This window comes from Oncorhynchus nerka, linkage group LG12, assembly GCF_034236695.1.
Source record: "Oncorhynchus nerka isolate Pitt River linkage group LG12, Oner_Uvic_2.0, whole genome shotgun sequence".
NCBI lineage: Eukaryota > Metazoa > Chordata > Actinopteri > Salmoniformes > Salmonidae > Oncorhynchus > Oncorhynchus nerka.
This window is the reverse complement of record NC_088407.1, coordinates 13,428,609-13,456,380: the sequence shown is the minus strand read 5'-3', so window position 1 is coordinate 13,456,380 and position 27,772 is coordinate 13,428,609. Positions and strand designations below refer to the sequence as shown.

At 47.2% G+C, this 27,772-nt stretch overlaps 1 protein-coding gene across 2 annotated transcripts; it reads right to left on the bottom strand.

Moving 5' to 3' along the window:
- On the bottom strand, positions 1-27,772 carry si:dkey-183c6.7 (urea transporter 1). 2 transcript variants are annotated; one of them, XM_065025250.1, is made up of 8 exons: positions 27,529-27,772; positions 25,571-25,760; positions 22,617-22,745; positions 19,253-19,442; positions 12,738-12,876; positions 2,568-2,702; positions 970-1,019; positions 1-614 (listed from the first exon to the last, which is right to left on the bottom strand). In XM_065025250.1, the coding sequence occupies exons 1-8, from the start codon at positions 27,650-27,652 to the stop codon at positions 435-437; spliced, it is 1,137 nt and encodes a 378-aa protein (XP_064881322.1). In that variant the 5' UTR covers positions 27,653-27,772; the 3' UTR covers positions 1-434. The 2 variants fall into 2 exon arrangements, with proteins under 2 accessions (XP_064881322.1, XP_064881321.1); XM_065025249.1 differs by having other exon boundaries at positions 12,738-12,885; positions 27,529-27,770.

Here is a 27,772-nt window from a genome sequence, read left to right as displayed (position 1 = left end):
TGAAAGTGGAAAAATGGTTTATTTGACAAGCTTAGTAGTAGGCCTTCACAGGCTACAATGACAGACGGAGACACAGAAAGTGATTTTTAATCAGCATGTAGCCTATTGTAGCCTACAACACTGAGTCAAAGACATTGACTTCAATCGGTCCCTTTATAGGCCCAGTGAAGCCAGAAAGGCTATGTACATCTCCTCCTTTCTGTATGTGCTTGTCCCTGTGGTTCAGTGTAGGGTGAAGTTGCTCCTAGATGCTGATCCTAGGTCAGTTTTGCATATGGTTTCATTCTAAGGGTTAAGGTTAGGATCAGGGGAGGGGAAACTGATCTGAAGGCTACCGAGCGGAAACTCACTTACACCTGCCAGACTCAGAGCGCCCTCATGTGGACAATATCGATATGGACATTTTATGGGTTCAGGCAGTTGTGTGTATGTGTCTATACGTCAGTGCTGTCTGTGGTCTCTCTGGCAGCCCATTGGCTATGACAGCGGATGTTCTGTTCCGGAGCCATGACTCGACCAGTAGGGATGCGGTATGCAGACAGGCTCCGCCCTGTCAGCAGCAGCATCAGAGTGGCGGTCAGAGTTGCCGCCCAACTGCATGCTGGGAGGCCCACCTGGAGGGGGAGGGGGGAGTAGGAGATAGAGGAAAAGGTGGGGTGGGGAAGTGGAGAGAGAGATGGATGGTGTAGGGAGAGGGGGGAAGGAAAGAAAGAGAGAGGAGGAGGGGGTGAGAGAGAAAGAGGGAGAGAGAGGAAGAAGGGGTGAGGAAAGAGGGAGAGAGAGGAAGAAGGGGTGAGGAAAGAGGGTGAGAGAGGAAGAAGGGGTGAGGAAAGAGGGTGAGAGAGGAAGAAGGGGAAAGAGATAGAGAGAGAGAGACAGAGTGTGAAGAAAACTTGAGGAAGTAGGAATCATATACTCTTAAGAGGAAAACAGTGCTGTAGGAGTTAGTGTGAATGTCTGAGGCCTCACCGTTCCCAGTAGATTACTCAGGGCGATATCAGCATACGCAGAAAGAAATGCTGTAGGGCAGAGAAGATAGTTCATCTACCATCCTACACACACACACACACACACACTCTGACATGATGGCTACGTTCCAAATGCAACCTTATTCACTACATAGTGTTGAATACCTTATTCACTACATAGTGTTGTATACCTTATTCACTACATAGTGTTGTATACCTTATTCACTACATAGTGTTGAATACCTTATTCACTACATAGTGTTGTATACCTTATTCACTACATAGTGTTGTATACCTTATTCACTACATAGTGTTGAATACCTTATTCACTACATAGTGTTGTAGACCTTATTCACTACATAGTGTTGTATACCTTATTCACTACATAGTGTTGTAGACCTTATTCACTACATAGTGTTGTATACCTTATTCACTACATAGTGTTGTAGACCTTATTCACTACATAGTGTTGTAGACCTTATTCACTACATAGTGTTGTAGACCTTATTCACTACATAGTGTCGTAGACCTTATTCACTACATAGTGTTGAATACCTTATTCACTACATAGTGTTGTATACCTTATTCACTACATAGTGTTGTAGACCTTATTCACTACATAGTGTTGTAGACCTTATTCACTACATAGTGTTGTAGACCTTATTCACTACATAGTGTTGTATACCTTATTCACTACATAGTGTTGTAGACCTTATTCACTACATAGTGTTGTAGACCTTATTCACTACATAGTGTTGTAGACCTTATTCACTACATAGTGTTGTAGACCTTATTCACTACATAGTGTTGTAGACCTTATTCACTACATAGTGTTGTAGACCTTATTCACTACATAGTGTTGTATACCTTATTCACTACATAGTGTTGAATACCTTATTCACTACATAGTGTTGTAGACCTTATTCACTACATAGTATTGAATACCTTATTCACTACATAGTGTTGTATACCTTATTCACTACATAGTGCTCTGTTCAAGGAATAGTGTGCCATTGAGGACCCAGCTTCTGGATGAGGCTGTGAGTAGATTATCTCTTTACTAATGAGCCACAACCCCTATCAGGAACAATCTTCTCACCGCCACATTCTGTGTGTGTGTGTGTGTGTGTGTGTGTGTGTGTGGACCTCTGCAAAAACTATGAAATTCAATCAAGGTACACAATGACTTCCTGATTACCCATTTATAGGATCAGATGTATTCACTGGAGAGGGATGGAGAGAGGGGGATGGAGAGGAGAGAGGGGGTGGAGAGAGGAGAGGGGGATGGAGAGAGGAGAGGAGAGAGGGGGTGGAGAGAGGAGAGGAGAGGAGAGAGGGGGTGGAGAGGAGAGAGGGGGATGGAGAGAGGAGAGAGGGGGATGGAGAGGAGAGGAGAAAGGGAAGGAGAGGATAGGGATGGATGAGGAGAGGCGAGGGGGATGAGGAAATGAGGGACGGAGAGAAGAGAGGGATGAGGAAAGGAGAGGGGGATGGAGAGGAGAGAGGGGGATGGAGAGGAAAGAGGGATGGAGAGGAGAGAGGGGGATGGAGAGGAGAGAGGGATGGTGTGGGGGAAAGAAGAGGAGAAGAATGTCTCACCGCTGGCGATAGAGAAGAGGTGTGTCCTCCAGTTGAAGGTAAAGAACAGTCCTCCCACGGCCATACAACCCAGAGCTCCATTAAATCCTGACAGCCCGGAGTAGAGGGCCCCGTGACGCACTGACACCGACAGACCTGTAGACACACACAGTGTTATTCTGTCAGATATGAGTCACACAGGCACTGAGAGATAGTTAAAATGTGTGAATGTGCAGTACCAGATGTGTCCAGGAGGGGGAGATAGATACTCATGTTTGCTGGAAGATTATCTCTCCCTCTCTTTCTTCCTCTCACTCCCTTTCCCCCTCCCCCCTTTCCCAGCTAACTCTCCCTCTCTCCTTTGTTCCCCCTCCCTCCCTCTCTTTCTTCCCTCCATTTTCTTGTCTTCCCTTTGTACTGTCTCTCGCTCACTCCCTATCCCCCTCCCCCGGTTTCATATCTATCTGTCTCTCCCTCTCTCTTTCATTCCCCCTCCCTCCCTCCATCGTTCTTTCTCCATGTTAGCTATTTCCTTAGTAACAGTATATTTGAATGGATGTCAATAACGAACCCACCACACTGTAATTGGTCAAAGAGTTACATGTTTGTAACTCAGGTGCCTTTTTGTCAAGTCCAGGCGTGCAGTCATGTCTTTTCTCAGGAGAGGCTTCCATCTGGCCACTCTCCCATAAAGCCCAGATTGGTGAAGTCCTGTAGAGACTGTTGTCCTTCTGGCAAGTTTTCCCATCTCAGTAAATCAAATTAAATCATATTGAATGGTATTTGTCACATGCGCCGAATAGGGGGTAGACCTTACAGTGAAATGCTTACTTTACAAGCCCTTAACCAACAATGCAGTTGTTGTCCTGTTGCTACATTGCCAGGTCTCTGACCTCCTCCCGATAGGTTGTCTCATTGTTGTCGGTGATCAGGCCTACCACTGTTGTGTCGTCAGCAAACTTAATGATGGTGCTGGAGTGGGTGAGGAGGGGACTGAGCACGTACCCCTGAGGGGCCCCTGTGTTGAGGATCAGCGTGGCAGATGTGTTGTTACCTACCCTTACCACCTGGGGGTGGCCCATCAGGAAGTCCAGGATCCAGTTACAGAGGGAGGTGTTCAGTCCCAGAGTCCTTAGCTTAGTGATGAGCTTTGTGGGCACTATGGTGTTGAACGCCGAGCTGTAGTCAATAAACCGTATTCTCGCATAGCTGTTCCTTTTGTCTAGGTGGAAAAGGGCAGTGTGGAGTGCGATTGAGATTGCGTCATCTGTGGATCTGTTGGGGCGGTATGTGAATTGGAGTGGGTCTAAGGTTTCTGGGATGATGGTGTTGATGTGAGCCATGACCAGCCTTTCAAAGCACTTCATAGCTACCTTTTAGGCAGGTAACCTTCACTTTCTTGGGCACATAGACTATGGTGATCTGCTTGAAACATGTAGGTATTACAGACTCTTGTCCTGAACCCACTCTTGTGTTGTCTTAGCTGTGTGCTTATGGTCGTTGTCTGATTGGAAGGTGAACCTTCGCCCAGTCTGAGATCCTGAGGACTCTGAAGCAGGTTTTCATCAAGGATTTCTTTGTAATTTGCTCCATTCATCGTTGCCTTGATCCTGACGAGTCTCCCAGTCCCTGCCGCTGAAAAACATCTCCACAGCATGATGCTTCCACCACCATGCTTCACGGTAGAGATGGTGCCAGGTTTCTTCCAGACGTGACGCTTGGCATTCAGGCCAAAGAGTTCAATCTTGGTTTCATCAGACCAGAGAATCTTGTTTCTCATGGTCTGAGAGTCTTTACGTGCCTTTTGGCAAACTCCAAGCGGGCTGTCATGTGCCTGTTACTGAGGAGTGGCTTCCATCTGGCCACTCTACCATAAAGGCCTGATTGGTGGAGTGCTGCAGAGATGGTTGTCCTTCTGGAAGGTTCTCTAATCTCCACAGAGGAACTCTAGAGTTCTGTCAGAGTGACCATTGGGTTGATGGTCACCTCCTTGACCAAGGCCCTTCTCCCCCCGATTGCTCAGTTTGGCCGGGTGTTCAGCTCTAGGAAGAGTCTTGGTGGTCCCACACTTCTTCCATATAAGAATGATGGAGGCCACTATGTTCTTGTGAACCTTCAATGCTGCAGACATGTTTTGGTACCCTTCCCCACATCTGTGCCTCGACACAATCCTGTCTCTGAGCTTTACAGACAATTCATTCGAACTCATGGCTTGGTTTTTGCTCTGACATGCACTGTCAACTTTGGGACCTCATATAGACAGGTGTGTGCCTTTCCAAATCATGTCCAATCAATTTAATTTACCACAGGTGGACTCCAGTCAAGTTGTAGAAACATCTCAAGGATGATCAATAGAAACAGGATTCACCTGAGCTCAATTTAGAATCTCAGAGCAAAGGGGGTGAATACTTATGTAAATAAGGTATTTTTGTTATTTCTTTATAATAATCTTTAAGAAAATCTTAAAACCTCTTGTCATTATGGGGTATTGTGATGTCGCTATGTGGTATTGTGATGTCATTATGGGATATTGTGTGTAGATTGATGAGGAAAAAAATTATTGAATCCATTTTAGAACAAGGCTGTAACGTAACAAAATGTGGAAAAGTGAAGGGGTCTGAATACTTTCTGAATGCGTTGTAGAGAGAGAGGGGTCTGAATACTTTCTGAATGCGTTGTAGAGAGAGAGGGGTCTGAATACTTTCTGAATGCGTTGTAGAGAGAGAGGGGTCTGAGTACTACCTGAATGCGTTGTAGAGAGAGAGGGGTCTGAATACTTTCTGAATGCGTTGTAGAGAGAGAGGGGTCTGAATACTTTCTGAATGCGTTGTAGAGAGAGAGGGGTCTGAATACTTTCTGAATGCGTTGTAGAGAGAGAGGGGTCTGAATACTACCTGAATGCGTTGTAGAGAGAGAGGGGTCTGAATACTTTCTGAATGCGTTGTAGAGAGAGAGGGGTCTGAATACTTTCTGAATGCGTTGTAGAGAGAGAGGGGTCTGAGTACTACCTGAATGCGTTGTAGAGAGAGAGGGCGTGAAATGGAGAGAACTTATCACTGAAAGATACAATAGACTACACACGCACACACAAATGTATAAGTATGAGCACACACACAGATACGCAGACAGACACACACACATGTATATTCAGGGTCGTAACCATGGAAACCTCAGAGATTGAGTGTAGGAAAAAGAATCGATGTAGGTTACGGATATCCAATGACGCAATGGCGTTTCCCGACACACACACATACACACACACACACACACAGACTAACCGAGCTCCCAGACAAATCAATACTATCATCCAGACTTATTTATATCTAACAAAGTAACCAGACATACATACGGACGGACGGACTATTCTATTGGTTATCTATTCACTATTCTATTGGTTATCTATTCACTATCCTATTGGTTATCTAGTCGCTATCCTATTGGTTATCTAGTCACTATCCTATTGGTTATCTAGTCACTATCCTATTCTATTGGTTGTCTATTCACTATCCTATTGGTTATCTATTCACTATCCTATTGGTTATCTAGTCACTATCCTATTCTATTGGCTATCTATTCAATATCGTATTGGTTATCTAGTCACTATTCTATTGGTTATCTATTCACTATTCTATTGGTTATCTATTCACTATTCTATTGGTTATCTAGTCACTATTCTATTGGTTATCTATTCACTATTCTATTGGTTATCTATTCACTATCCTATTGGTTATCTAGTCGCTATCCTATTGGTTATCTATTCACTATCCTATTGGTTATCTATTCACTATCCTATTGGTTATCTATGCATTGGAGTCTATGTATTGTAGCTGTGTGCGAAGAGAGGGCCGCCCACCAAAACTCAGGGACCAGGCAAGGAGGGCATTAATCAGAGAGGCAACAAAGAGAACAAAAATATAACCCTGAAGGAGCTGCAAAGCTCCACAGCGGTGATTGGAGTATCTGTCCATAGGACCACTTTAAGACGTACACTCCACAGATCTGGGCTTTACGGAGAAGTGGCCGGAAAAAAAGCCATTGCCTACAGAAAAAAATGTGCAAACATGTTTGGTGTTCGCCAGAAGGCATGTGGGAGACTCCCCAAACATATGGAAGAAGGTACTCTGGTCAGATGAGACTAAAATTGAGATTTTTGGCTCAAAAGGAGAACGCTATGTCTGGCGCAAACCCAACACCTCTCATCACCCAGAGATTACCATCCCCACAGTAAATCATGGTGGTGACAGCATTATGCAGTGGGGAGGTTTTTCATCGCCAGGGACTGGGAGACTGGTCAGAATAGAAGGAATGATGGATGGAGCTTAATACAGGAAATTCTGGAGGGAAACCTGTTTCAGTCTTCCAGAGATTTGAGACTGGGACGGAGGATCACCATCCAGCAGGACAATGACCCTAAGCATACTGCTAAAGAAACACTTGAGTGGTTTAAGGGGAAACATCTAAATGTCTTGGAATGGCCTAGTCAAAGCCCAGACCTCAATCCAATTGAGAATCTGTGGTATGACTTAAAGATTGCTATACACCAGCGGAACCCATCCAACTTGGAGGAGCTGGAGCAGTTTTGCCTTGAATAATGGGCAAAAATCCCAGTGGCTAGATGTGCCAAGATTATAGGGACATGCCCCAAGAGACTTGTAGCTGTAATTGCTGCAAAAGGTGGCTCTACAAAGTATTGACTTTGGGGGGGTTGAATAGTTATACACGCTCAAGTTTTCTGTATTTTTGTCTTATATCTGGTTGGTTTTACAATAAAAAATATTTTGCATCTTCAAAGAGGTAGGCATGTTGTGTAGATCAAATGATACAAACCCCCCCCCAAAAATAATATTTTTAATTCCATGTTGTAAGGCAACAAAATAGGAAAAATGCCAAGGGGGGTGAATACTTTCACAAGCCACTGTAGGTGGCAGATGAAGAGACTTGATTCAGTGACCAGACGCAGGTTGATGTTAATTGTCATAAGTCTGGAGGCAGAACTGAGCGGTTTCTGCTAGATGGGCCGGATCAATGTCTTGGTGGCTACAATGCCTTCAGAAGCTATGCCCATCCCTTGACTTATATCACATTTGGTTATGTTGCATTAAGAATGGATTAAATATATACTTTTTCTCACCCCACGATGACAAATTGAAAACATGTTTTAATTTATTTTTGCTAATTAATTGAAAATGAAATACAGAAATATCTCATTTATATACGTATTCACACCACTTTGTGATGACATTCCTATTTCCTCCCCTCCTTCTCCCCCTTGTTATGACATTCCTATTTCCTCCTCTCCTTCTCCCCCTTGCTATGACATTCCTATTTCCTCCCCTCCTTCTCCCCCCTTGTTATGACATTCCTATTTCCTCCCCTCCTTCTTCCCCCTTGTTATGACATTCCTATTTCCTCCCCTCCTTCTCCCCCCTTGTTATGACATTCCTATTTCCTCCCCTACCTCTCCCCTTTGCTATGACATTCCTATTTCCTCCCCTCCTTCTCCCCCCTTGTTATGACATTCCTATTTCCTCCCTCCTTCTCCCCTTTGCTATGCCATTCCTATTTCCTCCCCTCCTTCTCCCCCTTGTTATGACATTCCTATTTCCTCCCCTCCTTCTCCTCTTTGCTATGCCATTCCTATTTCCTCCCCTCCTTCTCCCCCTTGTTATGACATTCCTATTTCCTCCCCTCCTTCTCCCCTTTGCTATGCCATTCCTATTTCCTCCCCTCCTTCTCCCCCTTGTTATGACATTCATATTACCTCCCCTCCTTCTCCCCCTTTGCTATGACATTCCTACTTCCTCCGCTCCTTCTCCCCCTTGTTATGACATTCCTATTTCCTCCCCTCCTTCTCCTCTTTGCTATGACATTCCTATTTCCTCCCCTCCTTCTCCCCTTTGCTATGACATTCCTATGTCCTCCCTCCTTCTCCCCTTTGCTATGACATTCCTATTTCCTCCCCTCCTTCTCCCCCCTTGTTATGGCATTCCTATTTCCTCCCCTCCTTCTCCCCCTTGTTATGACATTCCTATTTCCTCCCCTCCTTCTCCTCTTTGCTATGACATTCCTATTTCCGCCCCTCCTTCTCCCCCTTGTTATGACATTCCTATTTCCTCCCCTCCTTCTCCCCTTTGCTATGCCATTCCTATTTCCTCCCCTCCTTCTCCCCCTTGCTATGCCATTCCTATTTCCTCCCCTCCTTCTCCCCCTTGTTATGACATTCCTATTTCCTCCCCTCCTTCTCCCCCTTGTTATGACATTCCTATTTCATCCCCTCCTTCTCCCCCTTGTTATGACATTCCTATTTCCTCCCCTCCTTCTCCCCCTTGTTATGACATTCCTATTTCCCCCTCTCCTTCTCCCCCTTGTTATGACATTCCTATTTCCTCCCCTCCTTCTCGCCTTTGTTATGACATTCCTATTTCCTCCCCTCCTTCTCCCCTTTGCTATGACATTCCTATTTCCTCCCCTCCCTCTCCCCCTTGTTATGACATTCCTATTTCCTCCCCTCCTTCTCCCCCTTGTTATGACATTCCTATTTCCTCCCTCCTTCTCCCCCTTGTTATGACATTCCTATTTCCTCCCCTCCTTCTCCCCCTTGTTATGACATTCCTATTTCCTCCCCTCATTCTCCCCCTTGTTATGACATTCCTATTTCCTCCTCTCCTTCTCCCCCTTGCTATGACATTCCTATTTCCTCCCCTCCTTCTCCCCCTTGTTATGACATTCCTATTTCCTCCCCTCCTTCTCCCCCTTGTTATGACATTCCTATTTCCTCCCCTCCTTCTCCCCCTTGTTATGACATTCCTATTTCCTCCCTACCTCTCCCCTTTGCTATGACATTCCTATTTCCTCCCCTCCTTCTCCCCCTTGTTATGACATTCCTATTTCCTCCCCTCCTTCTCCCCTTTGCTATGCCATTCCTATTTCCTCCCCTCCTTCTCCCCCTTGTTATGACATTCCTATTTCCTCCCCTCCTTCTCCTCTTTGCTATGCCATTCCTATTTCCTCCCCTCCTTCTCCCCCTTGTTATGACATTCATATTACCTCCCCTCCTTCTCCCCCTTTGCTATGACATTCCTACTTCCTCCGCTCCTTCTCCCCCTTGTTATGACATTCCTATTTCCTCCCCTCCTTCTCCTCTTTGCTATGACATTCCTATTTCCTCCCCTCCTTCTCCCCCTTTGCTATGACATTCCTATGTCCTCCCCTCCTTCTCCCCTTTGCTATGACATTCCTATTTCCTCCCCTCCTTCTCCCCCTTGTTATGACATTCCTATTTCCTCCCCTCCTTCTCCCCCTTGTTATGACATTCCTATTTCCTCCCCTCCTCCTCTTTGCTATGACATTCCTATTTCCGCCCTCCTTCTCCCCCTTGTTATGACATTCCTATTTCCTCCCCTCCTTCTCCTCTTTGCTATGACATTCCTATTTCCTCCCCTCCTCTCCCCCTTGTTATGACATTCCTATTTCCTCCCCTCCTTCTCCTCTTTGCTATGACATTCCTATTTCCGCCCCTCCTTCTCCCCCCTTGTTATGACATTCCTATTTCCTCCCCTCCTTCTCCTCTTTGCTATGACATTCCTATTTCCTCCACCCCTTCTCCCCCTTGTTATGACATTCCTATTTCCTCCCCTCCTTCTCCCCTTTGCTATGCCATTCCTATTTCCTCCCCTCCTTCTCCCCCTTGTTATGACATTCCTATTTCCTCCCCTCCTTCTCCCCTTTGCTATGACATTCCTATTTCCTCCCCTCCTTCTCCCCCCTTGCTATGACATTCCTATTTCTTCCCTTCCTTCTCCCCTTGTTATGACATTCCTATTTCCTCCCCTCCTCCCCCCCCTTGTTATGACATTCCTATTTCTTCCCCTCCTTCTCCCCCTTGCTATGCCATTCCTATTTCCTCCCCTCCTTTCCCCCCTTGTTATGACATTCCTATTTCCTCCCCTCCTTCTCCCCCTTGTTATGACATTCCTATTTCATCCCCTCCTTCTCCCCCTTGTTATGACATTCCTAATTCCTCCCTCCTTCTCCCCCTTGTTATGACATTCCTATTTCCTCCCCTCCTTCTCCCCTTTGCTATGACATTCCTATTTCCTCCCCTCCCTCTCCCCCTTGTTATGACATTCCTATTCCCTCCCCTCCTTCTCCCCCTTGTTATGACATTCCTATTTCCTCCCCTCCTTCTCCCCCCTTGTTATGACATTCCTATTTCCTCCCCTCCTTCTTCCCCCTTGTTATGACATTCATATTTCCTCCCCTCCTTCTCCTCTTTGCTTTGACATTCATATTTCCTCCCCTCCTTCTCCCCCTTGCTATGACATTCCTATTTCCTCCCCTCCTTCTCCCCCCTTGTTATGACATTCCTATTTCCTCCCCTCCTTCTCCCCTTTTCTATGACATTCCTATTTCCTCCCTCCTTCTCCCCCCTTGTTATGACATTCCTATTTCCTCCCCTCCTTCTCCCCCTTGTTATGACATTCCTATTTCCTCCTCTCCTTCTCCCCCCTTGTTATGACATTCCTATTTCCTCCTCTCCTTCTCCCCTTTTCTATGACATTCCTATTTCCTCCCCTCCTTCTCCCCCCTTGTTATGACATTCCTATTTCCTCCCCTCCTTCTCCTCTTTGCTATGACATTCCTATTTCCTCCCCTCCTTCTCCACTCTGCTATGACATTCCTATTTCCTCCCCTCCTTCTCCTCTCTGCTATGACATTCCTATTTCCTTTGATCATCCCCTAGAATGTCACTACAACTTGATTGGAGTCCATCGGTGGCCAATTCAATTGTTTGAACATGATTCAGACAGAATCACAACTGCCTGCATAAAGGTCCCATAGTTGACAGTTCATGTCAGAGCAATAACTTTACCGTGTCCAAGGACCTGTCTGTAGATCTGAGATATTGTGATGAGACATGAAGTGCCTTCGGAATGTATTCAGCCCCATTTACTTTTTCCAGATGTTGTTATGTTATATATGGGGGATTGGAAATGATACAGACAATTACATTGATGGAAGCTACAATCTGTCTGCAATATTAAAGCTGAACTACCCCCTCCCCCAGCTGAACTCCCCCTCCCCCAGCGGAACTACCCCCTACCCCAGCTGAACTACCCCCTCCCCCAGCTGAACTACCCCCCTCTCCCCAGCTGAACTACCCCCTCCCCCAGCTGAACTACCCCCTCCCCCAGCTGAACTACCCCCTACCCCAGCTAAACTACCCCACTACCCCCCAGCTGAACTACCCCCTCCCCCAGCTGAACTCCCCTCCCCCAGCTGAACTCCCCCCCCAGCTGAACTACCCCCTCCCCCAGCTGAACTACCCCCTCCCCCAACTGAACTCCCCCTTCCCCCAGCTGAACCACCCCCTCCTCCCAGCTGAACTACCCCCTCCCCCAGCTGAACTACCCCCTCCCCCAGCTGAACTACCCCCAACAGAAATAAATAAATAATAATACATTACGTACAACAGACCACGTATTCACCCTGCACACCCTAACTGACAAAAAAAGAAAGAAAGAAAACAAAGACAACGTCTTGTCATCCTTTGTTGAGTACAAATAAGTTTTTGACTCAATTTGGGTCTGCTATACAAATGGATGGAAAGTGGTGTTGGGGGAAAAACATACAGCTTTATAAAATCCTTGTACACAAACAACAAGTGTGGGGTTAAAATTGGCAAAATACGCACACGTTTTTTTCCACGGGGCCGTGGGGTGAGACAGGGATGCAGCTTAAGCCCCACCCTCTTCAACATACCTATCAACGAATTGGCGAGGGCACTAGAACAGTCTGCAGCACCCGGCCTCACCCTACTAGAATCTTAAATCAAATTTCTACTGTTTTTTGATGATCTGGTGCTTCCGTCCCTAACCAAGGAGGGCCTACAGCAGCACCTAGATCTTCTGCACAGACCTGGGCCCTGGGCCTTGACAGTAAATCTCAGTAAGACAAAAATAATGGTGTTCCAAAAAAGGTCCAGTTGCCTCTCTCTCTTTCTCTCTACCTCACCCTCCTTCTGAGGAGCTTATTAATCATAAGAGAGAGAAAGAGAGCGATAGAGAGAGTCTACTCCACAGTGTGCCAGCATGACAGTTGGTTTTAACTGTTTCTTTTATCTTTATCAAACCTCCTGTCTCTGAATGAACAGCATGGAGACAGACAGCACAGCTACGTTATCCTACTCACCTGCGAGTGTGCCGGCCCCAGAGCCCAGTAGGGCGTGTGAGCCCAGTAGAGGTGAGTAGAGCAGCGTCGCTCCCAGGATCAACACAGACGGGCCCAGGTCCTCACAGGCATAGATTTGACCCACACCCAACGGCACCCCCTGCAGGAGCTACAGGGAATTACACACACGAACGCACACACGCGCACACGCGCAAACACACACACACACACTCTTAAAAACAGATGCACACACATATAATGTGTCCGTATCCCAAAAAGGCACCCTATTCCCTATGAAGTGCACTGCTTTTGACCAGGGTCCATACTGTAAGTAGTGCACTATATAGGGAATACGGTTCCATTTGGAATGCAGTCTCTGTGTTCTAGTGCTGGTGCCAAGGACATGCCAGTGAATTTCCACACCCATCACCACCACCCATACAAACACCCTAATAGTGAGATGTGAGTGGTTTCCATGGCGACGGGATAAATGCACCTGCCTGTTGCTGGGATGTATCTTTACTTACAAGATCATAATGATATCACTGCTGGCACAGTTCTCTCTCTGTCTCTCTCTACCTCTCTCTCATCTCTCATCTCTCACCCCTTTCTCTCTCTCTCTCTCTCTCTCTCTCTCTCTCTCATCTCTCATCCCTCTCTCTCATCTCTCATCCCTCTCTCTCTCTCATCTCTCATCCCTCATCCCTCTCTCTCTCTCATCTCTCATCCATCCCTCTCTCTCTGTCTCTCTCTACCTCTCTCTCATCTCTCTCATATCTCATCTCTCACCCCTTTCTCTCTCTCTCTCTCTCTCTCTCTCTCTCTCTCTCTCTCATCACTCATCCCTCTCTCTCTCTCATCTCTCATCCATCCCGCTCTCTCTCTCTTTCTGTCTGTATTTGTCTCTGTTTCTCTCTGTCTGTATTTGTCTCTGTTTCTCTCTCTCTCTGTCTATCTCTATCTCTGTCCCAATGTAAATCAATGACAGAGCAGCATAGGTTCCCAGGTGCCTGTGGTTCTCTCTCTCTCTCTCTCTCTCTCTCTCTCTCTCTCTCTCTCTCTCTCTCTCTCTCTTCATGTGTGAGAGTGTGTGTGTGTCTATAATAAGAATAAGCACAGGGAGAGAGAGAGAGAGAGAGAGCTGAGGAGATGTAGCCTAGTCGGTGACGGAGAGGAAGAGAGAGGACTGGAATTTGAATAAAAGCGAGATGAGATCAAAGGAGGGGAAGTTGGCAAGAGAAGAAAAGAGGGGGCGAGAGAAAGAAAGAGGGGGCAAGAGAAAGACAGAGGGGGCAAGAGAAGAAAAGAGGGGGCGAGAGAGAGGCAGGCAGGCAGGCTGTGTAAGCCATATTGATGCTTATTTATTTTGAACCATTTGCACTATTTGCACATCGTTACAACACTGTATGTATATAGACACATGACATTTGAAATGTTTATATTCTTTTGGAACTTCCGTGAGTGTAATGTTTATTGTTTATTTCACTTTTGTATATTATCTACTTCACTTGCTTTGGCAATGTAAACATATGTTTCCCATGCCAATAAAGCCCCTTGAATTGAAATTGAATTGAATTGAGAGCGAGAGAGAGAGAGAGAGAGAGAGCGAGAGAGAGAGAGAGAGAGAGAGAGAGAGACAGAGAGAGAACAGAAAAAGATGAGGGGCATTTGAGATGTAGTGAAACTACTCTTACATGAACATCATGATGTAAATAAATCATCTCTATTTAAGCCTAGGTTTTGGATTTGTTCAGAGTACACTTATACGGAAAGAACTTATCCTTAGGCCAGTTTATATGTGATCTAATGCAAGCACTGGCAACATAGGAACTCTCCAACAAGCTTTCTATGTTGTGGCTCGTCTCATAGAGTTGGATAGAGGACCCAAAGCCTGTTTAAGCACATGTTAACCCTCATTGGTGCTGCCAATGCTGTCACATTATATATGGAATTAGCTGTCTAGTTCATCTCTATAACCTTTTCTAAACGGATTTGAAAGACCTCGCTGTCTGAAAGTCCTTGTTCCATAATGCTTTCACCTAGCCTGTCTTTACAGATCAACGCAGATGAAGGAGATGAGATGAGGATAGAAAGAAAGAGAGGAGACTAGGAAATAAAGAAGGAGAGGAGACGAGGACAGAAAGGAGAGTAGACAATGGAAAGAAAGAAGGAGAGGAGACGAGGAAAGAAAGAAAGAAGGAGAGGAGACGAGGAAAGAAAGAAAGAAAGAAAGAAAGAAGGAGAGGAGACATGGAAAAGAAAGAAGGAGAGGAGACAAGGAAAGAAAGAAGGAGAGGAGACAACGAAAAGAAAGAAGGAGAGGAGACGAGGAAATAAATAAGGAGAGGAGACAACGGAAATAAAGAAGGAGAGGAGACGAGGAAAGAAAGAAGGAGAGGAGACAACGGAAATAAAGAAGGAGAGGAGACGAGGAAAGAAAGAAGGAGAGGAGACAACGGAAATAAAGAAGGAGAGGAGACGAGGAAAGAAAGAAGGAGAGGAGACAACGGAAATAAAGAAGGAGAGGAGACGAGGAAAGAAAGAAGGAGAGGAGACGAGGAAAGAAAGAAGGAGAGGAGACAACGGAAATAAAGAAGGAGAGGAGACGAGGAAAGAAAGAAGGAGAGGAGACGAGGAAAGAAAGAAGGAGAGGAGACAACGGAAATAAAGAAGGAGAGGAGACGAGGAAAGAAAGAAGGAGAGGAGACAGAGGAAAGAAAGAAGGAGAGGAGACGAGGAAAGAAAGAAAGAAAGAAAGAAAGAAGGAGAGGACACGAGGAAAGAAAGAAGGAGAGGACACGAGGAAAGAAAGAAGGAGAGGACACGAGGAAAGAAAGAAGGAGAGGAGACAGAGGAAAGAAAGAAGGAGAGGAGACGAGGAAAGTAAAACACTTTAGACCACATATGTCAGAGTCAAGGCCCGCGGGCCACATCCGGCCCGCAAGAAGGTTTTTTACGGCCCCTGGGATGATCTTGATTTATTATTAGAACCGGCCCGCAGCAAGCCGGCAGCCCGCAGATCTTTTACACGCACCAATACTACATTTCCCACAATGCAAAGGTGACGCACCGAGCAGTAGGCTGCTTCATTTCAATATTTATTGGCACAGCAGTCGTCAGCATCACAGTAAAATTAACTTTCAGATACCCATCAAAAATGGCAAAACGGAAGGTGGATACTGAGAACCGGGGGTTTCAAACAAGGTGGGAGTCGGAGTATATGTTCACGAAGGTAGCTGGAAAACCTGTGTGTCTTCTGTGTGGAGAAAGTGTGGCGGTACTGAAAGAGTATAATCTGAGACGACATTATGAAACGAAACACGCGGACAAAAACAAGAATATGGACATGGAACAAAGGCTACAAAAGGCAGAGGAATTAAAACGAGGCCTCAAATCTCGACAGGCTCTGTTCAAAAAAGCCAAATCACAAGGCCAGGCTGCTGTCAAGGCCAGTTTTATTTTGGCAGAAGAGATCGCTAAATCAGCCCGGCCATTTACGGAGGGGATTTCATCAAAAACTGCATGATTAAAGTTTGTGACGAAGTTTGCCCAGAAAAAGGCAACTCTTTTTAAATGTGAGTCTGAGCAGAAACACCATTGCCGAGAGTAGACCAGTTGTCCATCAATCTAAAAGAGCAGCTTGTGAAAAAGGGAAAAGATTTTATTGCATATTCCTTGGCTGTGGATGAGAGCACCGACATTTCTGACATTGCCCAGTTGTCAATTTTCATCCGCGGAGTGGACTCCAACCTAAGCGTGACAGAGGAGTTTTTGGCTTTACGTCCTATGCATGGCACAACTACGGGGCATGATTTGTATGAAGAGGTGTCAAGATGTGTAAATGAGATGGAGCTGCCTTGGGAAAAACTCGTGGGTTTGACAACCGACGGAGCACCTGCGATGTGTGGACACAGGAGCGGACTGGTGGCGAAGATACGGGAAAAGATGCAAGAGGAAAACGCGACAGGTGAGCTGACAGCTTATCATTGTATCATACACCAGGAAGCGTTGTGCGGTAAAGCCTTGAAAATGGAGCATGTAATGAGCATCATCACGCGCACAGTTAACTTTATCAGAGCCAAAGGTTTGAATCACCGCCAGTTCAAGGCATTTCTGACGGAGTTAGAAACGGAGCATGGTGATTTGCCTTATCACACAGAGGTGCGATGGCTAAGCCAGGGAAAGGTGCTTCAAAGATGTTTCGAGCTTCGTGAGGAGATTTGTCTGTTCTTGGACAGCAAAGGGAAAGACACAACACAACTCCGAGACGAAATGTTTCTGTGTGAAATGGCTTTTCTGTGTGACATTACGAGTCATCTGAATGCAATAAACTTGCAGCTGCAGGGTCGGGATCGTGTCATCTCTGATATGTACAGTACAGTGAAGGCATTTAAAACCAAACTGACTCTGTGGGAGACGCAGATGCGGAAAGAAAATTTGAGCCACTTTCCCAGCTGCCAGACCATGAAAGAGAAGCTCTCTACCAGTGCGTTCCGAGCACACAGTTGGCTGATAAAATAGGTATGCTTGCCGCTGACTTTCGACGCCGATTTGCTGACTTTGAAGCACAAAAAAGCAGGTTGGAACTGCTCGGTAACCCATTTGCTGTTGACGTGGAAAGCTCACCACCAAACCTCCAAATGGAGTTGATTGACCTCCAATGCAATGATGCACTGAGGGCAAAATATGCGGCAGTGGGTGCTGCGGAGTTCGCCCGTTTCCTCCCGGCACAATGCCCCAGCTGCGCATCCAGGCTGCTCAAACGTTGTCTATGTTTGGCAGCACATACCTGTGTGAACAACTGTTTTCTTTGATGAACCTGAACAAAACATCACACAGAAGTCGACTTACTGCTGAACACCTCCACTCAATTCTGAGGATTTCTTCAGCTCAGAGCCTTACCCCGAACATTGATGAACTTGTGGAAAAGATGGGACACCACCAAGTATCACCCTCAACCTCAAACAAGTGAACATTACTGTGCAATCACATATTTAGAGTTTTTACTCAGTTCAAGTTTAAAAGTTAAAATTTAATATTTGTTTTCACTGCATGTTACTTCTCCTTAAACAAAGTGTTGTTTTTGATTAATAGATTTTTGCACTTTATTTTTTTGTATTTCAATCCAATTATATTTTAAAAATATTTCAGTTGAGTGGATGATAGAAAATTGCTATTATTGTTTTTTCTTTGAAGTAAATTTAGCCCACTTTTGCTAAAATAGAAAATATAGTCTACTGATGGTGCCTTGAATACCGGTTTCTTTCATTTAATGTTCATGTTATGGGGATATTTATATAAAGGAAATTTGTCTTTTGTGTCTGTTGAAAATTAAAGATTACTGACAGAGCCATAAGAAAATATTGCTTTATTTATCTGATCATATTGTAATATATTTGTTAGGTTTTCAGTAGGTTCAATTAGGTTCACTAGACTATATGCGTCATTTAAAAAAATTTCAATGAACATTCGAACAGTCCGGCCCTCGTCTTGTAGCTGATTTTTTTATTTGGCCCTCCGTCCATTTGACTTTGACACCCCTGCTTTAGACTATTGACAGGGGATACGTCCCCAGAAGGCACCTGTTGACTGAGCCACAAACAGAACCCTATTTCCTATAGTACACTACATTTGACCAGATCGCTATGTCAGAAGTATTGCACTATATAGTGAATAGGAATTGTTGACTCTACCCTTGCCAAGTTGTTATTTCTCCTTCCTTAAAGTCATCATCCCATCTCTCCTCAGGTAGTAGCAGCCAACCAGCTTGCCAGACCATCTAATGCTATCTCTGTGCTCCCCATACTGTACTGTACTGTCTGTAGTCATCCTATTTAGCTACAGTAGACTAGCTGCAGAGCTGTCTGACAAAATCATTTGACTAGTTCTTCAAAGTAGATAAGGTATACTTTCACAAACTATCTCTGTCCCTCTCGTCTTGTGTTGTGTACATTCCTCTCTCATGCGATCTGTGTGTATCTAATTTAATGAAGCAGGCGTAAGTGGCACAATGGATTATGGTCATTGTAGCGAATTACCACGTTTCTGCGATGAACTAGATTGAATATTTTCTTCATTAAAACTACAACTCCCTTCAGCCCAGCTTCCCACATAGATCTTGACTTGATTTCCCTCTAGAGAAACAGTGCGTAGGGCTCACAAAAATAACTAAACTAAATGAAATTCAAGTAATTGAACCGGCATCGGTCAATTAGTTGTTTATCATAAACTGGGCATTTCGAGCCTGAATGCTGATTGGCTGACAGTCGTGATATATCAGACCGTATACCACGGGTATGACAAATCATTTATTTTACTGCTCTAATTACGTTGGTAACCAGTTTATAATAGCAAAAAGGCACTTCAGAGGTTTGTGATATTTGGCCAATATACTAGGGCTAAGGGCTGTATCCAGGCACTCCGCGTTGAATCGTGCCTAAGAACAGCCCTTAGCCGTGATATATTGCCCATGTTGGTTAATCTCTCAGCACCACGTGTTGCCCACCCCTCTTCCTTCCTCTCTTCCTCTCTCCTACCTGAGTGAGGCTGAGCTGGGTAGCATTGCTCTCTAGCTCCCCTAGTGGTGTGGCAGGGTGGTGAGGGTAGTAGGGGTTAGAGGAGCCAGTACAGGCCAGGTAGAGCAGGATCACCATGTTGAAGGGGAACACAGCCACAGGTAGGTCCCACTTATCTAGCAGGGGAGCCAGGCCACTGTAGAGGAATGTACTGGGGGGAGAAACATACTATCAGGCCACTGTAGAGGAGTGTACTGCAGGGAGAAACATACTATCAGGCCACTGTAGAGGAGCGTACTATCAGGCCACTGTAGAGGAGTGTACTGCAGGGAGAAACATACTATCAGGCCACTGTAGAGGAGCGTACTATCAGGCCACTGTAGAGGAGTCTACTGCAGGGAGAAACATACTATCAGGCCACTGTAGAGGAGCGTACTGCGGGGAGAAACATACTATCAGGCCACAGGTAGGTCCCACTTATCTAGCAGGGGAGCCAGGCCACTGTAGAGGAGCGTACTGCGGGGAGAAACATACTATCAGGCCACAGGTAGGTCCCACTTATCTAGCAGGGGAGCCAGGCCACTGTAGAGGAATGTACTGCGGGAAGAAACATACTATCAGGCCACTGTAGAGGAATGTACTGGGGGGAGAAACATACTATCAGGCCACTGTAGAGGAATGTACTGGTGGGACAAACATACTATCAGGCCACTGTAGAGGAACGTACTGCGGGGAGAAACATACTATCAGGCCACTGTAGAGGAACGTACTGCGGGGAGAAACATACTATCAGGCCACTGTAGAGGAGCGTACTATCAGGCCACTGTAGAGGAACGTACTGGGGGGGTTACTATCAACATACTGTAGAGGAACGTACTGGGGGGGCGTACTATCAGGCCACTGTAGAGGAACATACTGCAGGGAGAAACATACTATCAGCATACTGTAGAGGAACGTACTGGGGGGTTACTAACAACGTACTGTAGAGGAACGTGCTGGGGGGGGCATACTATCAACATACTGTAGAGGAACGTACTGGGGGTGTACTGGGGGAACGTGCTGGGGGTGTACTATCAACATACTGTAGAGGAACGTACTGGGGGGGCGTACTATCAACATACTATAGAGGAACGTACTGGGGGCGTACTATCAACATACTGTAGAGGAACGTACTGGGGGCATACTATCAACATACTGTAGAGGAACGTACTGGGGGAACGTACTGAGGGGGGTGTACTATCAACATACTGTAGAGGAACGTACTGGGGGGAACGTACTGGGGGTGTACTATCAACATACTGTAGAGGAACGTACTGGGGTGGGGGGGTGTACTATCAACATACTGTAGAGGAACGTACTGGGGGTGTACTGGGGAGAACGTACTGGGGGGTGTACTATCAACATACTGTAGAGGAACGTACTGGGGGAACGTACTGGGGGTGTGTGTACTATCAACATACTGTAGAGGAACGTACTGGGGGAATGTACTGGGGGGTACTATCAACATACTGTAGAGGAACGTACTGGGGGGGTACTATCAACATACTGTAGAGGAACGTACTGGGGGCGTACTATCAACATACTGTAGAGGAACGTACTGGGGGCGTACTATCAACATACTGTAGAGGAACGTACTGGGGGAGAAACATACTATCAGGCCACTGTAGAGGAACGTACTGTGGGGAGAAACATACTATCAGGCCACTGTAGAGGAGCGTACTATCAGGCCACTGTAGAGGGACGTACTGGGGGTTACTATCAACATACTGTAGAGGAACATACTGGGGGGGGGGGGTACTATCAACATACTGTAGAGGAACGTACTGGCGGGCGTACTATCAGCATACTGTAGAGGAACATACTGGGGGCGTACTATCAACATACTGTAGAGGAACGTACTGGGGGGGTGTACTGGGGGAACGTACTGGGGGTGTACTATCAACATACTGTAGAGGAACGTACTGGGGGGCGTACTATCAACATACTATAGAGGAACGTACTGGGGGCGTACTATCAACATACTGTAGAGGAACGTACTGGGGGGCATACTATCAACATACTGTAGAGGAACGTACTGGGGGTGTACTGGGGGTGTACTATCAACATACTGTAGAGGAACGTACTGGGGGTGTACTATCAACATACTGTAGAGGAACGTGCTGGGGGGGAGCGTACTATCAACATACTGTAGAGGAACGTACTGGGGGGTGTACTGGGGAGAACGTACTGGGGGTGTACTATCAACATACTGTAGAGGAACGTACTGGGGGGCGTACTATCAACATACTATAGAGGAACGTGCTGGGGGCGTACTATCAACATACTGTAGAGGAACGTACTGGGGGGGGCATACTATCAACATACTGTAGAGGAACGTACTGGGGGTGTACTGGGGGGAACGTGCTGGGGGGTGTACTATCAACATACTGTAGAGGAACGTACTGGGGGTGTACTATCAACATACTGTAGAGGAACGTGCTGGGGGGGCGTACTATCAACATACTGTAGAGGAACGTGCTGGGGGGTGTACTGGGGAGAACGTACTGGGGGGTGTACTATCAACATACTGTAGAGGAACGTACTGGGGGAACGTACTGGGGGTGTGTGTACTATCAATATACTGTAGAGGAACGTACTGGGGGAATGTACTGGGGGGTACTATCAACATACTGTAGAGGAACGTACTGGGGGGGGTACTATCAACATACTGTAGAGGAACGTGCTGGGGGGCGTACTATCAACATACTGTAGAGGAACGTACTGGGGGCGTACTATCAACATACTGTAGAGGAACGTACTGGGGGAGAAACATACTATCAGGCCACTGTAGAGGAACGTACTGTGGGGAGAAACATACTATCAGGCCACTGTAGAGGAGCGTACTATCAGGCCACTGTAGAGGGACGTACTGGGGGGTTACTATCAACATACTGTAGAGGAACATACTGGGGGGGGTACTATCAACATACTGTAGAGGAACGTACTGGCGGGGCGTACTATCAGCATACTGTAGAGGAACATACTGGGGGGAGTACTATCAACATACTGTAGAAGAACGTACTGGGGGGGGCGTACTATGAGCATACTGTAGACTAGGAACGTACTGGGGGGGACGTACTGGGGTGGGCACATACTATCACAAAATATCGTGAAATATACACAAAATACAGACGCAAATAGTTGTGTGGTGGACACACAAAAAAATATGAATATGTAATTAGTGTCTATTTCACAATAATCTGTGATAGTGTGCTGCAAGGACATAATTGAATATGTTTATACATGAGAATGGAAAAAAAGACAAGCACACGCACATGCACACGATCTTACCCTCTCCTCTGTGTGTGTGTGTGTGTCTGTGTGTGTGTGTGTGTGTGTGTCTCACCTGGTAGCCCCCCCCAGAAAGACAGGCAGTAGCAGCCACCAGTACCAGTCTCCTGCAGAGCTGCACACCCCCATCAACAGAGACACCAGCATACCATTGAACCCATGGAGACCTCCGGATACCTCCTCACTATGAATACACACACACACAGAGAGAGAAGAAAAGGCAAAACATCTTACACACGCATTGTAAATAAGAATTTGTTCGTAACTGACTTGTCTAGTTAAATCCTCTACAGGTCCCCTGAGGGAATGTTGAGCTAACGTAGGCTAATGTGATTAACATGAGGTTGTAAGTAACAATTAAATGTCTAGTTAAATCCTCTACAGGTCCCCTGAGGGAATGTTGAGCTAACGTAGGCTAATGTGATTAACATGAGGTTGTAAGTAACAATTAAATGTCTAGTTAAATCCTCTACAGGTCCCCTGAGGGAATGTTGAGCTAACGTAGGCTAATGTGATTAACATGAGGTTGTAAGTAACAATTAAATGTCTAGTTAAATCCTCTACAGGTCCCCTGAGGGAATGTTGAGCTAACGTAGGCTAATGTGATTAACATGAGGTTGTAAGTAACAATTAAATGTCTAGTTAAATTAAGGACACATTAAAATAAATAAATATACAGGCAGATATTTGACAAGGATATGCCTGTTATTTCTCTGTGTGTGTGTTTGTGTCTCTGTGGTGTGTGTGTGTGTGTGTGTGCGTGTGTGTGTGTGTGCGTGTTTGTGTCTCTGTGGTGTTTCTCTGTGTGTGTGCGTGTGTGTGTGTTTGTGTCTCTGTGGTGTTTCTCTCTGTGTGTGTGTGTGTGTGTGTGTGTGGAATTCCACTTTTTTGGCCTATTTCCATACAGGATTTACCCCAGTGTTTTACCTAAAAGGCTCAGACTTATTTACATAACAATGGCTCCTGTAAACTTTCACAGTTTCTCACAAAGCAACTGTTTTGATGATGCAGAGGTTGCTGATTCTGTTCTTCACAAGTCCTCACAGTCATGCCTAGCCATGGAAACACAACTTCCCTACTATAAGGTAAGAGTGTATAGACCAATGTATACACTGATGTTAAGGTTGAGAAGTCAGCCAGGTCAGCCGTGATACAAGTCAGTGTTCGACGTCCGTCTGAGGACGTCGGGAGATGATGTGGAAACCGGCCACTAGGGGCAACAGTGAGCTCTGTTACCTTCAAGTAGGTTTTGGTTTTGAAAACCGGCCACTAGGGGCAACAGTGAGCGCTGTTACCTTCTAGTAGGTTCTGGTTTTGGAAACTGGCCACTAGGGGCAACAGTGAGCGCTGTTACCTTCAAGTAGGTTTTGGTTTTGCCAAGGTGTTGTGGCGGATGGGTGTAAGTATCTGCCTCTGATTCCAAAGGTTACAAGTTCAAATCCAGCAATAGAAAGTTGTTTTTTGTTTTAAGTCTATCCCAAGCCTTACCTTAACCATTCAGAGTTAACGCCTAACCTTAATCATTTGGAGTTAATACCTGAACTTAACCTTAAATTTGAAATTTGACAGTTGGAACAACTTTGAAATGTTATGCTTGAGAAACATGGATTAACATCTAACATTCTGAACACACCGCTCCCGTCGCGTGCACTCGCGTTGCAAAATAAATGTACACATACATGTTATTAAATAGGCCTGACGGGCTGGCTGAGGCGTGGAAGTCCGACGAGCTGGCTGAGGCGTGGGAGCCTGACGATCCCCGCTGAGGCGTGGGAGCCTGACGATCCCGCTGAGGTGTTTGAGTGACGAGCTGGCTGAGGCGTGGGAGCCTGACGATCCCGCTGAGGTGTTTGAGTGACGAGCTGGCTGAGGCGTGGGAGCCTGACGATCCCGCTGAGGTGTTTGAGTGACGAGCTGGCTGAGGTACGAGACCCTGACAAAATGGCTGAGGCATGATGTGGGAGGTAAGCCTGATGAGCCGGCTGTGGCGTGGGAGCCTGACGATCCGGCTGAGGGTGGGAGCCTGACGATCCCGCTGAGGTGTTTGAGTGACGAGCCGTCTGAGGCACGAGATCCTGACAAAACGGCTGAGGCATGATGTGGGAGGTAAGCCTGATGAGCCGGCTGTGGCGTGGGAGCCTGACGAGCTGGCTGAAGCATGATGTGGGGTGGGAGCCTGCCGAGGCAAGGACACCTCACGAGCCAGCTAAGGCATGGAAGTCCCAGACTCAGTCCAGGTGAGTCCAATGAGTGCTGATGCGCGTAACGATGGTGACAGGTGTGCGTAATGATGGGCAGCCCGGCCCCAGAGAGGGGGAGCGGGAACAGGCGTGACAGGTTCAGAGTTCGTTTTAATATTTCAACCTGCGTGTTCTGATAGAGTCTGGTGTGGGAGGACAAAATCCACATGTGCTCGAGCGGTTTGGTCAGCATGTAATTCTTTAATTATTTTCCCCTTTTTCTCCCCAATTTCATGGTATCCAATTGTAGCTACTATCTTGTCTCATCGCTACAACTCCCGTACGGCTCGGGAGTCCTCAGATACACAACCCAACCAAGCCGCACTGCTTCTTAACACAGCGTGCATCCAACCCGGAAGCCAGCCGCACCAATGTGTCAGAGGAAACACTGTGCACCTGGTTAGCGCGCAATGCGCCCGGCCCGACACAGGAGTCGCTGGTGCGCGATGAGACAAGGATATCCCTACGACGCTAGGCCAATTGTGCGTCGCCCCACAGAGCTCCCGGTCGCGTACGGTTACGACAGAGCCTGGGCGCGAACCCAGAGTCTCTGGTGGCACAGCTGGCGCTGCAGTACAGCGCCCCTGACCACTGCACCACCTGGGAGGCATGTCAGCATGTAATTCTGATGTGAGACTGTGAGAGCTCGTAGGAAAAGCAGCATGTGTGTGTGGCATTTCTGTGTGTGTGGCATTTCTGTGTGTGTGTGTGTGTGTGTGTGTGTGTGTGTGTGTGTGTGTGTGTGTGTGTGTGTGTGGTGTGTTTGCACCTGTCCTGTCCTATGATAACAGCAGTGAGTGTAGAGGTCAGTAGACCCAGGGTCCCCAGTAGAGCCTGCCAGGGGGAGGCCCAGACCAGTGCTCCCAGGATCAGAACACCACTCAGGGGGTTGTTGGCCAGGATGACCCTGGCTACACCCCGCATGCTCCACTCAAACAGCTGGAAAATGAAGGCCTTGTCTGGAGAGAGGGAGGAGGGGAGGGAGAGGAGTGAGGTGGGGGAGAGGGAGAGGGGTGAGGAGGAGAAGTGGGGGAGAGGGAGGAGGAATGAGGAGGGAAAGTGGGAGAGAGGGAGGAGGAATGAGGAGGGGAAGTGGGAGAGAGGGAGGAGGAGAGGGAGAGGGGTGAGGAGGAGAAGTGGGGGAGAGGGAGGAGGAATGAGGAGGGGAGTGGGAGAGAGGGAGGAGGAATGAGGAGGGGAAGTGGGAGAGAGGGAGGAGGAATGAGGAGGGGAAGTGGGGGAGAGGGAGGAGGAATGAGGAGGAGAAGTGGGGGAGAGGGAGGAGGAATGAGGAGGGGAAGTGGGAGAGAGGGAGGAGGAGAGGGAGAGGGGTGAGGAGGAGAAGTGGGGGAGAGGGAGAGGGAGGAGTGGGGGAGAGGGAGAGGGGTGAGGAGGAGAAGTGGGAGAGAGGGAGAAGATAGGAGGAAGAGGGGAGAGGGAGAGGAGGAGTGGGGGAGAGGGAGAGGGGTGAGGAGGAGAAGTGGGGGAGAGGGAGAAGATAGGAGGAAGAGGGGGAGAGGGAGAGGAGGAGTGGGGGAGAGGGAGGAGGAGAGGGAGAGGGGTGAGGAGGAGAAGTGGGAGAGAGGGAGGAGGAGAGGGAGAGGGGTGAGGAGGAGAAGTGGGAGAGAGGGGGAGGAGAGGGAGAGGGGTGAGGAGGAGAAGTGGGGGAGAGGGAGGAGGAGAGGGAGAGGGGTGAGGGAGGAGAAGTGGGGGAGAGGGAGGAGGAATGAGGAGGGGAAGTGGGAGAGAGGGAGGAGGAATGAGGAGGGGAAGTGGGAGAGAGGGAGGAGGAGAGGGAGAGGTGTCAGGAGGAGAAGTGGGGGAGAGGGAGGAGGAATGAGGAGGGGAAGTGGGAGAGAGGGAGGAGGAATGAGGAGGGAAGTGGGAGAGAGGGAGGAGGAGAGGGAGAGGGGTGAGGAGGAGAAGTGGGGGAGAGGGAGGAGGAATGAGGAGGGAAGTGGGAGAGAGGAGGAGGAATGAGGAGGGAAGTGGGAGAGAGGGAGAGGTGTCAGGAGGAGAAGTGGGGGAGAGGGAGGAGGAATGAGGAGGGGAAGTGGGAGAGAGGGAGGAGGAATGAGGAGGGGAATTGGGAGAGAGGGAGGAGGAGAGGGAGAGGTGTCAGGAGGAGAAGTGGGGGAGAGGGAGGAGGAATGAGGAGGGGAAGTGGGAGAGAGGGAGGAGGAGAGGGAGAGGGGTGAGGAGGAGAAGTGGGGGAATGGGGGAGAGGGGTGAGGAGGAGAAGTGGGGGAGAGGGAGAAGATAGGAGGAAGAGGGGTAGAGGGAGAGGAGGAGTGGGGGAGAGGGAGAGAATAGGAGGAAGGGGAGGAGAGGGAGAGGATAGGTGGATGAAGTTGCAACACATTTGTTTTACTTCAAGTCATAGATTCTATTGGAAGTCATGTGACAATTTGGTTAACTATTTTTTCATCAGCTACTATAAGCCACATTTTAAATTGTTTTCTACAATCAATAACTAAGATTCTCCTTTTATTTCAATTGGATTCCTTTCAACAGGTGTTCTCATAGGGACATTGATCTGTCTCGGACTGTCAGAAACGACCTTTTCATTAACCTTTTGCCAGTTTTGATTTGAATGAACGATATCAAGTATTTTTTGCCAATTTCAGTATTTCAGTTGTATTGTATTTCATCCATTATGTTCATGGCATAAAAGGTAAGCAACACCATTTGACTATAAAGAGAAGAAGAAGAAAGACATAACTGTACCCTCCATGTACTGGCTGAAGTGCATCATGTCTCCAGTGCAGTAAACAAGACCGTTAACAAAATGCTGGCGCATGCCGACTGTCCTCCGGTTCGACTCCGGTTTGGCCTTTTCCTCGACCCACATCCTGACGCAGCGTTAACAGCAGATGGTGACAGCAGCCGGCAACCCCCTGTGTGTCCACGCTTCCCTTCCGGAGACCGGAGGCTTCCGCTCTCTCTCTCTCTCTCTCTCTCTCTCTCTCTC

What these genes read in the sequence shown, in the direction of transcription:
- si:dkey-183c6.7 (XM_065025249.1), bottom strand. Translation starts at nt 27,652, where the DNA reads ATGTGGGTCGAGGAAAAGGCCAAACCGGAGTCGAACCGGAGGACAGTC. An exon ending in TTTCTGGGGGGGGCTACCAG is followed by an intron (nt 19,443 to 22,616) that starts GTGAGACACACA and finishes TTCTCCCCCCAG; the next exon opens with TACATTCCTCTACAGTGGCC. An exon ending in TGGGGCCGGCACACTCGCAG is followed by an intron (nt 2,703 to 12,737) that starts GTGAGTAGGATA and finishes GTGTGTCTACAG; the next exon opens with GTCTGTCGGTGTCAGTGCGT.